The 15176-nt window shown below is 37.4% G+C and overlaps 1 protein-coding gene across 1 annotated transcript; it reads right to left on the bottom strand.

Moving 5' to 3' along the window:
* Positions 1-249: 249 nt before the first annotated feature.
* Positions 250-3362, bottom strand: LOC123238741 (olfactory receptor 51F2-like). Its single transcript, XM_044665947.1, has 2 exons — positions 3347-3362; positions 250-1196 (listed from the first exon to the last, which is right to left on the bottom strand). Exon 2 carries the CDS (start codon positions 1192-1194, stop codon positions 250-252), a length of 945 nt encoding a protein of 314 aa, XP_044521882.1. The 5' UTR covers positions 1195-1196; positions 3347-3362.
* Positions 3363-15176: the final 11814 nt, after the last annotated feature.

The following is a 15176-nucleotide window of genomic DNA, read 5'->3' as shown; positions in this document are numbered from 1 at the left end:
TTCCCTAGATATAGGACTGTGTGTAGCCAGATTGAGTTGTCTGCATCAAATTCCCTGGGAAAGAAAAGAACTTGATTTGTTTTCCCATTCTGTTACAGAAAAAAATGACCTAATTACTCAGATCCTTTCCTAGCCATCTAGCCTGCTGGACATGTGCCTAACCATTTTATCACCAGAAAGGTTTATTCTTTTGAAGGAACTAATTGCCAAGGGCGCATTTTCTGACCTCTAAAATTTCTCATCTTATATCTAGGCTGCCAATCTATGGAAGACTTTGATGATAGCCCTTCGTATCTGTTTGGTCTTCACACTGTAGATAATGGGGTTGAGTACAGGAGGGATAAGGAGAAAGATATTGGCCATCATAGTATGCACAAATGGTGGTGCATTGTGGCTATAACGATGCACTAGAGATAAACTGATGAGAGGAATGAAGAATATGGCAACAGCACTAATATGAGAAATGCATGTGTTGAAGGCTTTCTTCCGTTCCTCAGGGGATGCAATGCTCAGCACTGAATGGATTATCAGAACATAGGAAATGAGGATGCATGGACAGTCGATGCCCGATGTTGAAAAGAGAACAAACAGCCCCATGATGCTATTGATTCGGTTATCTGTGCATGACAACTTGATGAAGTCAATATGGTAACAGTAGGAGTGGGAAAGAACTTTTCCCTGGCAGAATGACAGCCTCTTGACAAGCAACACCATAGGTGTAATGACTGCAATTACTCTCACCCCTACAGCCAAGCCAATCTGGATAATTCTGGTTTTCGTGAGTATGGTAGCATACCTCAGTGGATCACAGATGGCGATGAAACGGTCAAAGGCCATGGCCAGCAGCACCCCAGACTCCATGAAAGTGAAACTGTGAAGGAAAAACATCTGGGCCATGCAGGCGTCAAGACTGATCTCTCGAGCATCAAACCACAGAACTCCCAGTGTAGTGGAGAGAGTGCAGAGGGACAGACCCAAGTCAGTGGCTGACAGCATGGAGAGGAAGTAGTACATGGGCTCATGGAGACTCCTCTCATGGATTACTACAAACAAGATCATGCTATTTCCAGTGAGGGCAATGGCATAAAGGATACAAAAAGGAATAGAAATCCAGACTTGGGTAGCACTCATTCCAGGAATGCCCGTCAGAAGGAAGGTCAGAGGTTGCAAAGAACTACTGTTGAGAGTTGTCATTGTAGATTGAAGAGTCAGATAGTCATTATTGCTACTTCACATCCTAAAATAACCAATAAAATACGTATGCACATAATTTATTTCTGTAGGCTATTTTTACCATGAAGAATATTTCAGGAGAATCATTAGTCACCTGTCCTATGGTCATGTATATATTCTGAGTTTATTCTGATTTTTCCTAGAATATCATTTTGCCTCATCATGATATCTTGCAAAGACTCCCTCACAAGGGATGAGATTAGTTGTCTCAAAATGCCAATTGGGTGGGGGACCTCTGGGCAATATCTTATCTGACACAAATCTTAAATACCATTTACTTCATTAGACTGTTTTTGTTGTTCAATTGTTTCAGTCATATCTGATTTTTCATGACCTTGTTTGTAGTTGTTTTTTTTTTTGGCAAAGATCCTGGAGAGGATTGCCATTATCTTCTTCAGCTAACTTTTCAGATGAAAAAACTGAGGCAAATGGAGTTGAGAGACTTATCTAGGGTCACATAGCTAGTAAGTGTTTGAGGCCAGATTTGTACTCAGGAAGTTAAGTCTTCCTAACTTCAGGACTAGTACTTTATCATCTGAGTCACCTATCTGCCCTCCATTAGATACTATCTGTGCATCATCCTTGCCAGAATCACTGGAAAAATAATTCTCTTCTGTTAATTGCTCATGAAGAGATCATTTGCTAGGAGTTACTATCTGTGATGTAGGCTTGATTTCTGAAGTAGTTGAGCAGACTTTTTCAATTGTATACATAGTATTTATTATGTTAACATAATGGGTAATGCTAGAACACTGCTTCCATGCAGAAGGATTGAAGGAATTCAAGGGGAAACTAGACAACTACATATCAGGGGATGTTTCTGAGAGATTTTGTTTTATTTCAGGGTTGAACTAGATGATGTCCAAGATGCTTTATGATTCTTTTGTTCTCATATTCTGTGACCTAACTACTGACTACTTTAGTGAGAAGAACATGAAGAGCCAAGACTGAAAGTCAGGAAGGAGAACCACAACAAAAAGGACCAAAAGAAATTAGCCAAAAAAAGTATTGAGGCAACCAGGAAAACAAAATTCTTGAAGACACAAATAAAGAAAACTTAGATGAAGTTGAAATCTTAAGCCTTTTATAGAGTTTAAGATCTTGATGGGAATTATGGTTGTCCAGCCAAACTACGCCCATGCTAAATGAAACTTGACCTTTGTTTCAGATTTCCAGGAACAGAGAATTAATGAGAAAGGCCATTGTAATGTTGGATAGATCTGATGTTCAATATGCTCTTCCTTGTGTCCAGATGAAATATGCTTCCTGATAGACTGTGGGACCTAAAGTCCTTCCCCTACTCCCTACAGACCCTGTCCCAGCAAAACCTGGTAGAATACCAGGACTTTTCTGTCAGGCCTGGACAAATGACCTCATATCTTCTCCCTTTCCAATAACTGAGTGCTAGACCCAGATGAATAGTGGTGAGAGAAGTATAGCAGATTTTTTTTCTTTTTTGTTCTTTCTCTTTCTCAACCTAGGATTCTACCATATCTAAGTGATGAGCTCTCATTTGGAATACCTTTTAGCAAAAAAAAGTTCAAAGTTAACATGAAAAAGTGATTTCTTTCTTTTGTAGGAAGTAAGGGTATGGGATATGTTTATACTATCAATATGTGCTGATTCTCCTAGTAGTCATAATAATATGAAGGTGCAAATGCCACACTCTGGAGGTCTTCCAGTAGAGATTGGAAGGATACATATGATATATTTTGTATTCAGCATAACTGATTACAATAAAAGTATTGTAAACTTTGAGGCACTTTTAAATCTAGTATTATATAAATCTGGTATCACAATTCATCAGTTCATCAGAAGGCTAGAGAAAATCTATAAATGCTGTACTTATAATTCCCTTAAAATCATGATGAATTTGAGATGTTCCCTGACTTGGAAAGAGGGTATCCCAGAAAGTGTTTGTGATCTCTCCCAAAACACTCCTTGAAATTACTCCCAAAGTCAGAGTCCCTGGCTTAGGGATCATATTAGGTCACTCTAAATTCTCTCATCTTCAGAGTTAGCTGTGGTATTGATAAATGACAAGACTGATATTAGGTTTTAAAAAAAATCCAAAACCTTTTCCTAAATGAAAAAATTGAGAGAGAAGATTCCAGAAAGCAGTAGGTTGAGAGAGAAAGTGGAATAGCAATGAATCATTCAAATAAAAAAATTGAGGGGTAGGGAGCAGCTGGGTAGCTCAGTGGATTGAGAGCCAGGCCTAGAGATGGGAGGTCCTAGGTTCAAATCTGGCCTCAGATACTTCCTAGCTGTGTGACCCTGGGCAAGTCATTTGACCCCCATTGTCTACCTTACCACTCTTCTACCTTGGAGCCAATTGGTTCCAAAATGGAAGGTAAGGGTTTTAAAAAATATATAAAATAAATTGGGGGTGGGGGGAAGAATTTTTTAAAAAGCTTGCTAGTTTTCATAGGCAATTGATTCATTATCTTAAAAAGAAACACATATAAAAGTTCTAATTTATCATAAAATTCTTTCTGTTGTAATTTATTTTAATAAGTACCCACCTTAGACTTTGAGCTCTTTTCTTTATAGAAAATGTACTTATATAAATACTTCTATCCCACAAAGCATCAACAAAACCCTCTATTTGTCTCTCTAGCAATCCCAAGATCTACATGATTCTGGTAATACCATCACCACAACAAACACCAGGAACTTCTTACCCAACTCCTAGAGGAGGGGAAGCAACCCATCCTCATAGGACCTAAGCAGAAACAGGATACAAAAAGCAGTACATGTCCACAGATTTTATATAGTGCCAGAAACAAAGCTTGTCTCTACACTCCCTCTAGGGAAGTGGTGTTGAAACTTTATGCCTCTGGGAAACACTCGAATGTAACCATTATAGCAGGCCCAATTTCTAAATGGGTTTTAAAATATGGTCAATTTGATCTGCCAATCCTGCTTTTCCTATTCAAAACATCCTTCCAAAAAGCAAACAAAAAACAATCCTCACCTTGAAAATGCTCTTATACAATTTGGGACTGCCTTTCTGGCAACAGATAAGCACTTATGATGATTTATGTCATTGCTGTTATTGTCTTAAAATGTAAGAGAGAGAACATCATATGGAAAAAATGAAATAACTTGAGAATTAAAAGACATGGATTCTCTTTTGAGCTCAGATAGCTCTTATTATTATTATCTTGGGCAAGTTAGTAATTAATTTGTTTCCTCTCCTTTACAATCTCAAATATTATTTAATGTCCCTTCCATCTCTAAAGGGATTTTATTTCTATTTTTGTTGCATATGGTGTTTATGTTTGTACTTTGTCTAAGTGCGTGAGACATCTATCCAATCATACTTGACAGCCTATCATTGGGCACCATTGTTTTAAGGACACGTGGAAATTTTACTCTTCATGTTTAAGAAAACTGAATATACCTGGAGAAATGTCAATTCAATAATAACAATTAATAACCTTCAGTTACTGAGATGTACACATTAGCCTAGTCATTCTTGACTAGAATGACTAGTCATTACTGTTGCATTCGTATCAGCAACAGAGATCTGTAGCCCTTAAAGGACCTAAAAGGCAAAGTTCACCAGATAATCTCTAGTGTTTTTCTAATCACTATTGAACTACTTCAGTGATGGGGAAGCTACATTGTATTGAAAATATAAAGCTCAGGTGGCTTAACTGTATAATATGTATATATTATATAAATATATAAATAAAACTATATTACAAAGAAATAATTATCAAAACAATATGGTACTGGCTAAGAAATAGAGTTGTGGAATAGAATATAGATTAGGTACATAACACATAGTAGTAAATGACCATAGTGACCTAGTATTTGATAAAATGCTAATTCAAGTTTTAGGGGAAAGAAGTCACTATTTGACAAAAAAAAATTGGAAAACTGGAAAATAGTATAGCAGAAGCTTGATATAGACCAACATCTCATACCACACACCAATATAATGTCAAAATAGATATATTATTTAGAAATAAAGAGTAATAGCATAAGCAAATTAGGAGAGCATGGAATAGTCTGTGTGTCAAACCTATGGATAAAGGAAGAATTTGCAACCAAACAAGAGATTGAAAACATTGCAAAATATAAAACAGATAATAATGTTGATTACATTAAGGTGAAAATGGTCTTTACAAACAAAACAAGTACAATGAAATTTAGAAGGAAAAATTGGGAGAAAATTTACATCAATTGTCCCTGACAAAATCCTTATTTCTAAAAAATATAGAGAATTATGTCATATTTACAAGAATATAGGTCATTCCCCAAATGATAAATTGTCAAAGGACATGAACAGGCAGTTCTCAGATAAGAAAATTAAAACTAACTATAGTTCTGAAGAAAATGTTCAAAATCGCTACTGGTTAGAGAAATGCAAATTAAAATAACTTTGAGGTAACACCTCATATCTATAATATTGGTTAATATGGCAAAAAAGGAAAATGACAAATGATTGAGGACATTTGGTAAAAATGGAACATTATTATACTGTTGGTGGAGCTATGAATTGATACAACCATCCTGGAGAACCATTTAGAGCCATGTCCAAAGAGCAATAAAACTGTGTTTACCCTTTGACTTAGTAATATCACTACTAGGTCTGTTTCCCAAAGAGATCAAAGATAGGAGGAAAGAACCTATTTGTGCAAATATATTTGTAGCATATCTTTTTTGTGGTGACAAAGAATTGGAAATTGAGAAGACTTTCATCAATTGGAGGATGGCTGAACAAGTTGCAGCTTCTGATTATAATGGAATACTATATTAGTAGAGGAACTAGGTTCCATAAGAAATAGCAAACAGGATGATTTCAGAAAAAACTGGAAAGATTTGAATGAATTGATACAAAATGAAGTGAGAAGAACAAGGAGAACACAGTGTACAGTAACAGTAATATTGTGGGATGATCAGCTGTGAATGACTTAGCTATCATCAGCAATTCAAATATCCAAGAAAACTCTAATAGATTCATGATGAAAAATGCTATCCACCATCACAGAATGAATTGATGAGTCTGAATGCTGAACAAAGCATATAATTTTCACTTTATTTCTTTCATAAGTTTTTCTTATATGTATAATAATTGTCTTCTTTTACAACATGGTGAATGTGGAATGTGGAAATATACAGATTACTTGCTGTCTTGGGAAGCGGAAAGAAAAAGGAGGTAAGGAGAGAATTTGGATTGAAAATTGTCAGAAAACATGCCAAATGTAATGGAAAGATGCAATAATATTACTGGGAAAAAGAAAGTCTGGGGCTTATGTTTAAGAAATGGCTTAATCATGGACTGATTTTTTTCTTCTTGAGTCAATTCTTTAGTTCCTTTTGGCCTTGATTTTTCTTTTCCTTTTTCAAAGCTGTGGAACTAGCCTAGACCTAAATGATTTTGGAAGTCAGTTCTATGTATGAGATTATATAATTCCACATTATCATAGAATCATTCCAGCCTAGTTTAAAAATGACCTTCAGAATCGTACAACCATATAATTGTTTTTGCTTGTTTGTTTTCATTCTATGAGGATGAAAGTGTCAATTTCTGTCAGAGGCAGAATGATGTTGGGTGGCAGGCACAATTTAGAGTTAGATATGTTTTAAAATTTAGTTTGCCCATCCATTTATAGAATTTCTAATTGCCTGGGTTCTTCTGGTTTATAACACATATATTTAAAGTTCATATGGCCTTTATTCTTTGTGGAGGTGATGGCAGAAAAGAGATATGTTGAATAATAATTTCTGATTTTTTACAGGCCTTTAAGTTTTCCAAAGAACTTTGCATATATTAATTTATATATTCCCCATTAAAATATTGTGATTTTGCTATGATCACCTCCATTTTATTTGGGAGAAAACTGAAGCACAGAGAAATTAATTGACTTTCTGAGGGTCACACTGCTATTCAGTGATTTAGTCTAGGATTTGAACTCAAATCTTTCTTATTTAAAAACTAGAACTATATTCACTATGATGCATTGTCTCTCAACAAGCCAAAGGATGGGGTAATTTGCCTCACATTAGGAACTCTCCAGTGGTGGAGAGTGCACCTTCCCTCTCCTATCTAACATGGTTAACATCTTCTTAAACTACACATATTCACAGTGTTTAGGAAGAACTGGATAGCACTTAGGACCATATTTATGGTCCTGAATAAGCAGCACTGAAGAGCAGTACTATCCAAAGAATAAAATGTCTGACCACAAAGATTTCATTTGAAGAATACTTCCTCCATTTATGAAGTATCACAACCCCATGGATATGCAATTGGGTATAAAACAATTGCACTTATAAAGTCTAATAAGTTATCTTCCCTTTATTGTTTCTAGTCTATTCATTCTTCAGTCTATGTAGCATATAAAGAACAACTTTTGTTCATTTCCATAATGTAAAAATCATGTTTGTTTCCTGGTCTTTTTGCATTGTCTCATAAAATTTCCATCATATAAAGTAAAAAATGATGGAATTCACTTTTGACACTTGCATAGTATATCTGAGACTAGAAGAATTCGGATATTATATTGAAGTATTAAAGATGAATTGAGAAAAATACTCTATCAACTTGTATCCAATACACACACAAAAATATTGGGTTTGAATTTGGTTTCCTTCACTTCCTAGTTCTATGTCTCTGGGTAGGTCTCTTAATGTACTTTGAAAGTCACTTACCTCTCATTTCCTAGCCCTAAATGTTCTTCTGTCTTGGAACCTAATACACAGTATTGATTCTAAGACAGAAGGTAAAGCTTTTTTTTAATGCCTCTATGCTGAATTTGAAGAATCTTAGTCCTATAAATTTAAAGTGGCTTATTAGAATCTACAACAGTAATTCATAAGATAGTTCTTGACAGCTGTCAGTTTGCTAATTTTCCAATTGGAATTTCATTCACTAAAAGTGCAGTTTAATCCTTAACCAGCAGATGGCACACAAAGGTTGACAATGTCTTGATATCTCTCAAGTGTGTGTTCTTCAATCTGGCTCCAATACTTTCTGCTCCTTGTGTTGGAAGAAATTGAAATTTATTTTAAATTATGATAAACATTTAACTCAGGCTGGATAATCAGATTACAATTGGCAAATTATTTAAACAGTTATTTATATCTGTCACATAACCCCTACCTCTTGGGAGAATCTCACTTCTCTAGTCACTTTCCAGAATGCTCAAAAATTCAGTGACTTAGTATATTATGAATACATAATTTAAAAATATTTTATATTGATACATTTTTATCCCTATAACCAAGAGTTTTTTAAAAACATACACAGATATTTATCAAAAATACACATACATATGTATATATGTATGCAAGTATATGTATAGCATATTATTAAATCAAACTAAAACATTTAATCATTATATTCTTGTATTCAAGTTAAAGTCTCCAATTACATATAATATACACACACTCATATTTGCATAAATATGTATGTATATGAATACACACATATACATGTATGTCACATACATATGTGTGTATGACATTTAACCCCTGTCCCAAAGCCCACTGGTATGACAGTCTCTCCTTATAGGTGAAGATTAAGTCCTTATCCTGGATGAGGGATGGAGTGGAGTTGTTGAGAGGTCAGGGAGCACAGAACTTCCCAATAATAAGTGTAGTTTCTGTTTGTTAGTTTTTAAGAGAAAGGATGGAAGAGACCAACGCTACTTCAAGTGACTGAAGGAAGAGACTTTGGTAAGAGATGAGTGGAACTTCTGGTCTCCATCGTGTCTCTATTCCAAGCTTTCTACCCTAAAGATTTAGGGAATTCCTTCTTTGGGTAAGATGCAGAAAACTCTCTTGGGTCAGCTGGGTTATCTCACTCCCAATGGGAGAGCTTTTTCACATGGTGTTTTCTATTATATATTTGCATGGGTATTCTTTCTTTGATTTTCTATTATGCTACTGATTTGAATAAATAGGTTTTTTTGTTCTTCTTTATATGTGTTCATTGTAGAACTTTTTGTTTATAACAGAAGAGGGCAAAGTCTGGGATATAGATCTTGGAGTCCTTATTTCTTCCCAAAATGACAAAGTGATCAAAAGTTAGGTTGAACTTGATCACATCCCCTAAATAAACAATATTTAAGGGAGAATACCAATATAATTCTAGAATAGTACTTCTATATCTTAGAACACCATATTACAATGAGAATTATTATATCCATGGAAATTAAATTATACTGATTCTATAGTATTATGGGACATGGAGGTTCTGAAGTTGGGAATCATTAGAGTAAAGGGATTCTGGACTCTCTATCAAATCATATTCCTGTGCTATTTGAAGAAGAATGGTTAAGACCAAAATAATGCCATGTGGCTAGAGAGTTCTAGACAAAGTAGTAACCTCTCTAGAGTGCCTTAGAGAAAGGTGAGTAGATATCCACTGTTGCCTTTGAATGTTCATGTTTTCCTTTTTTTCTGATAAGTGTGGTATAACACCTCTCTTCCCCCCACACCCCCCATCATTTTATTGGTCTATTGGAATATATGGAGCAACTGTGAGCTATTCCAGGTTGTCTTCACATTGACAATTTGAAGAATCAAAGGGACAGAAGTGTCCAATCTTGATGTTTCTTTGGGAAACTTTGCCAGAGCTAGAGACAAAATCACACCAGCATTCCCAGTTCCAGAAAGAATTCTTCCCCAGTTAAGTAACACAGTCAGAACTTTATCTATTATTTCCACAAATTTTATAGCAGAACCCCTCATTGATGGAATCAGGGCAAAGATCCTTTGGGATTCCTAATCATATTCAATTTTTTTTCAATGAGGATGGAAGGAATAAATAGAAAAGGTAATAAGGCACAGAAAAAAAGATCTTTTTAAAACTATTAAAACTGAATTAGAAACTCTAGTCCTTGATTTCCATAGAATTTATTAATACCTACCTGAATAAGAGAAGGTAGATAGTATAAGAATAGAGAGCCTCTGCCAAAACTGTAATAATAAAAAGGGAGCCAGTAACCAATGTTTGATAGAAGGGGAGAGGGAGAAGAGAGTCTATGAGGTGAGACTCTCTTCTAGCTCTCCCCTCCCGCCAAATATACACAGGGAGACTTCGAGGGGGTGTCACACTGAAACTGGGTGACCTGGATGGTCGTGCTGCCCCACAGGAGTTGGGGGAGAGGCTTCCCTATAAGATGAGGTATGGGGTACCGCAATATCATTCTGAATGAGGGCAGGGTTCACGCAAGCCTCCCCCTGAGGTCAATCAATTTCAGAGTGTGTGGTCTGGCTCCAAAATGGAGGCAGCTAGACCAAGCTGTAGTTCCCCTCACCCTTGTTGTCTCTCAGGCACTCTGGAACACTATCTAACTAATGAATGGCTTTTATTAATTACAATTCAGGGATTGGGGAAAGGGGTGAAGTGCAGAGGGATTTTGGGGTGCCCTCTTCTCTATTTCTATGGGGTCCATCACTTGAGTGGGAACCTTTAGGGTTCCCACTCCTAAGCTTCTTCCCTCTCCTTTTCTCCTTCCATTTCTATTTCTATCCTTTCTATAATTGTAAATTAAACCAGAAAGGGTCTCTCAGCAAGGTTGGGTAATGGGGGAAGGAGACTAAGAGATTATTCCCAAAATGGAGTCTAAACACTTAGCTGACTCAATGGTCAAAGTCTTGCTGGGTGAGATGCAATGGAATCTTTGACCAGGGAATCAGGATTTTAATGTCTAAAGAAAGATCCTCAGGAAGTCCTCAGGACTGGATCTGAGCTGGGATGTCCTCCTCTGGAACCCTTCTCCTCCTCCAGAGAATTACCCGGAATTCCCCTTGGTCTCAACTGTCACCAACTGCCATAAGCTGTCAGTCACTCCTTCTCTGGCTCCTTTTGTCCCATACCCCTTGCACAAATCCCACCCTTACAATAGATAGAAAGAGATTAAAGCCTATGCTCAAACTAGCCACATGGACACTCTCTTCTCATGGCTCTCTCTTTCAGCCACCATCCTTTTCACTACACTCCTGAGAGAATAGAGAGAACCTACTTCCTTGTCTCAAATGTTTTAACTTCTCCCTTCTCTCTGGGTCAAAATCAATAATCTCCAGATCAAATACATAGGCCACAATCCTATGACCTACACTGGAGCCCACTGAAGCAGATCAGTCCCTGGCAGGGGGTACCCTTGATACAATATTTCACTGTTGGGGTAAATAATTTGGATAATCAAGTTAAAGAAGAATGAGCGTCTGTTGCCATTGGACACGTAAACTAGGAGGAAGGCACAGGAAGTGACGAAAAAGAAGCTTTTAAAAGGGAGCAACAACTTCCTGTAGCTCTCTTCTTGTTCATGTCTTAGACCTGCAGGAGTGCTGGCTGAGAACTTGGAATAGATGAGACTGCTTTTAATCTCTCCCTTGGAATTACACATGGTGAGTGTAAACTACATGTTCTTGGATTTCTCTGAAGGAACTCTCCTTTCAAGAGAGACTTCAAGACTGAAGCTTTTGCTTTATTAATCCCTGACCTTTGACCTTTGACTCAAGGACCCCTTGGCTCTCGGCCCCCTTCTTCAATTGAGGACTAGTTAGATCTTCCTGGGTTGAACCAGGGACCGGAGCAAATTATTTAATGTTAGGTTAATTATCTTACTTTCTCTCTCCCTCTTCTCATTTGTAAATAAATTACCATAAAAGTCATTTTGACTTGAAGTTTTTTATTGGGGAATGATATTTATACAATTCCCTGGAGATCATCTCTTTTTAATATTCACGCAACCAAAACCCCTTTTTACCCCTTATACTCCACAAACCACTATCAGGGGAAAAGAGAGTGAGAGGCAGGGCTACATCAAAATAAATCCTCCCTACATTAGCATGTAATATGCGAAGAGAAATGGGATGCTGGGAAAGAAACTTCTGGGGAGAAAATTCTAATTACGATATGTAAGGGCTAAATTTAGGGGTATATGAATCAATTGTCAAAAGAAAATTAAAAACATAAAAAAAAAAACAAATACAAAAGAAAAAAGTAATTCTGGATGAAACATAGAATGCCAAAGTCTCATGTGTAAAAATTCCAAGTAAGGAAAAATAAACCTATAACAGGTCCTTGAATCAGGGCCCAATTAAAGTGATTTATATTTCCACAAGCCTGTAGTAGCAATTATGCACTTACCCAATCAGCAGCCAGCACTATAGAGAATTGCCATACTATGAAAGAGAGAGAAAATGGGCTAAACTTTGAAGCAAAAGGGAAAAATGATTCCTTGGTCTAATTTTACCTTTGCTCTCAGGGATAGGGGAGCCAAAATGGCAGCCAAACTGAGGTACTTGGTAGAAGTCTGGATCTGGCACCAGGGAATCCTGTGTCTGAAAGTGTCAAACAGCCAATTGCTCAAACCCAAAATAAGTTCAAATCCCCTGTCTTGGTGTAGAATCTCATCAGTCCCACCAAGATTGGTTGGTTTCCTTGACCTTGTGCTCCGAGGTACTGTGTAGGTTAACTTTGTACCCCTTGGTACTGTGCAATAGGTCTTTTGTGATCCCTTCTCCTAGAATCAGACACAATCATTAATCAAAGTCCCATAATATTTAACAATCAATGGCAGGTTTTCATAGTCTACAGCTTTTGGGTATACATTGATATTATGGCTAATGAACATTTTAAACTTATCCTAGTTTAAAAAGTAAACAAACAGGGTTCCGGGTTAAGATGGCGGCAGAGTAAGAAGCAGCTCTTAACCTCTCCTGACCAAAACACACAAAACTCCTCAAGGGGACATAAAAACAAGTCCAGATGAACAGAGGAACCCCACAACAGGGCACAGCATGGAAGGTACATGGAATCGAGGCATTTCCATGCTATAAAGGGGTGAAACAGCTCTCACTAAATCGCGGGCTGAGCAACCACCCCACCCCTACCCTCTCCACACACAACACCTATAGCGCCGAAGCCAGCTAAAAAGAAATAGAGCAAGTTTGGGGCACCCATCGAGTCATTGGCAGCTCCGGGGCCTCTTCCTGAGAGCAGCAAGATTTAGGACCCCAAAAAGCTAAAGAAAACACACAAACCTGAGCTCGGGAGCAGAAAGCAGGCTCAGAGCGCAGGCGCGGGCAGAGGCGTGGGAGGAGGCAGACACAGTCACCAGCTAAAGCTCTGAAACCCTGAGTGGAGAACCAGTGCAGATGGGTATACGACTGTGGAAGCAACACTCTGAGACTTGAAAAGAAACCTCCAGCACAGGATCAAGCAAGGGGGTCCACCAGGGGACTTGACCTTGGAAAAAACCAGAACTCAGACCTCAGGAGCCAAAAGACTGCAGACAGACCCTGAGCGCGAGGATAAACCTGAGAAGCTGCTGGGCTAACGATGGCTACCCAGTCTCAGGAAGTTCAGAAGAGAAAGATTAACAACAAGAAAAAGAAGTCTTTAACACTCGACAACTTTTACACAAAGAAAATCCAGACAACCGAGCAAACAGAGGAGGAGAACAAACAAGCATCTGGACACTCCTCAAATAAGGAAAACTCCTCACAAGCTATGGAAGAGTTCAAAAATGAGATTTTGAGGAAAATGGAAGAGATCTGGGAAGAAAATAACAGTTTAAAAGTTAGAATCTTGCAATTGGAAAGCGAGGCTCAGAAACCAAATGAACTGATAAGCAAATTGAACACCAGAAATGACCAGATTGAAAAGGAATACCAGAAGATTATGGCTGAAAACCAGAAGATTATAGCCGAAAACCAGAAGATTATAGCCAAAAACCAATCCCTAAAGGCTAGAATTGAGCAATTAGAAGCTAATGATCTCTCAAGACAACAAGAACAAATAAAACAAAGTCAAAAGACTGAGAAAATAGAAGGAAACATGAAATATCTCAATGAGAGAGTGACAGACCAAGAAAACTGGTCTAGAAGAGACAATTTGAGAATAATTAGTCTTCCAGAAAAACCAGAAATTAATAGAAACCTGGACTCCATACTAAGAGAAATAATTCAGCAAAATTGCCCTGAAGTCCTACAACAAGAGGGCAATATAGACATTGAAAGGACTCATAGAACACCTGCTACATTCGATCCAGATAAGAAAACACCCAGAAATGTAATTGCCAAATTCAAGAGTTTCCAAGCAAAAGAAAAAATCTTACAAGAAGCCAGGAAGAAACAATTCAAATATCAAGGAGCACCAATCAGGATCACACAGGATCTGGTAGCCTCCACGCTAAAAGATCGCAAGGCTTAGAATACGATATTCAGAAAGGCAAGAGAGCTGGGCCTGCAATCACGGATCAACTACCCATCAAAATTGACTATATATTTCCAGGGGAAAGTATGGGCATTCAACAAAATTGAAGAATTCCAAGTATTTGCACAGAAAAGACCAGGGCTAAATGGAAAGTTTGATATCGAGCCACAAAAATCGAGAGAAACATGAAAAGGTAAATAAGATACAGAGGGGAAAGAAAGAAAACTTATAATTTTTAAATTTGCCTTTTTAAGGGCCTCAGTGAGATCTAATTATCTATTCCTATGTAGAGAAATGTTATGTATAATTCTCTGTAGTGAACTCTATTCACTATTATAGTATTCACTATTATAGTAATCAGAAGAATAATTCACAGGGTGAGGGTGGAACACTAAATAATCTAAGATGACATGGGGGATGGGAAAGAGGGGGTGAATAGCAAAGGACACCAAGAGAAACTTGAGTGAATAAGAAAAATAGGATATTCTATTACACAGAAAGTGGGCATGGGAGGGAGAGGAGACAAATACTATTATAAGAAGGAGAGGAAGAGAGCATTAAGAGGTAGTAATCAAACCTTACTCTCAGTGTAATCAACCTGGAGAGGGAAGAATAGCTATACTATCCATTGGGACATAAAACTCTTATCTAACCCTTCTGAGAAAGTTAGAAGGGATAAACTAAGGGGAGCAGGGGAGTGGGGAGGTCAAAAAAAGGGAGGGGAGAAGGGGGAGGGAATTCATAAGGCCTTTAAAAA

The sequence above is a fragment of the Gracilinanus agilis genome, chromosome 3 (assembly GCF_016433145.1).
Source record: "Gracilinanus agilis isolate LMUSP501 chromosome 3, AgileGrace, whole genome shotgun sequence".
Classification (NCBI taxonomy): domain Eukaryota; kingdom Metazoa; phylum Chordata; class Mammalia; order Didelphimorphia; family Didelphidae; genus Gracilinanus; species Gracilinanus agilis.
Note: the sequence above shows the minus strand (reverse complement) of the source record. Positions and strands in the feature narration are given on the sequence as shown.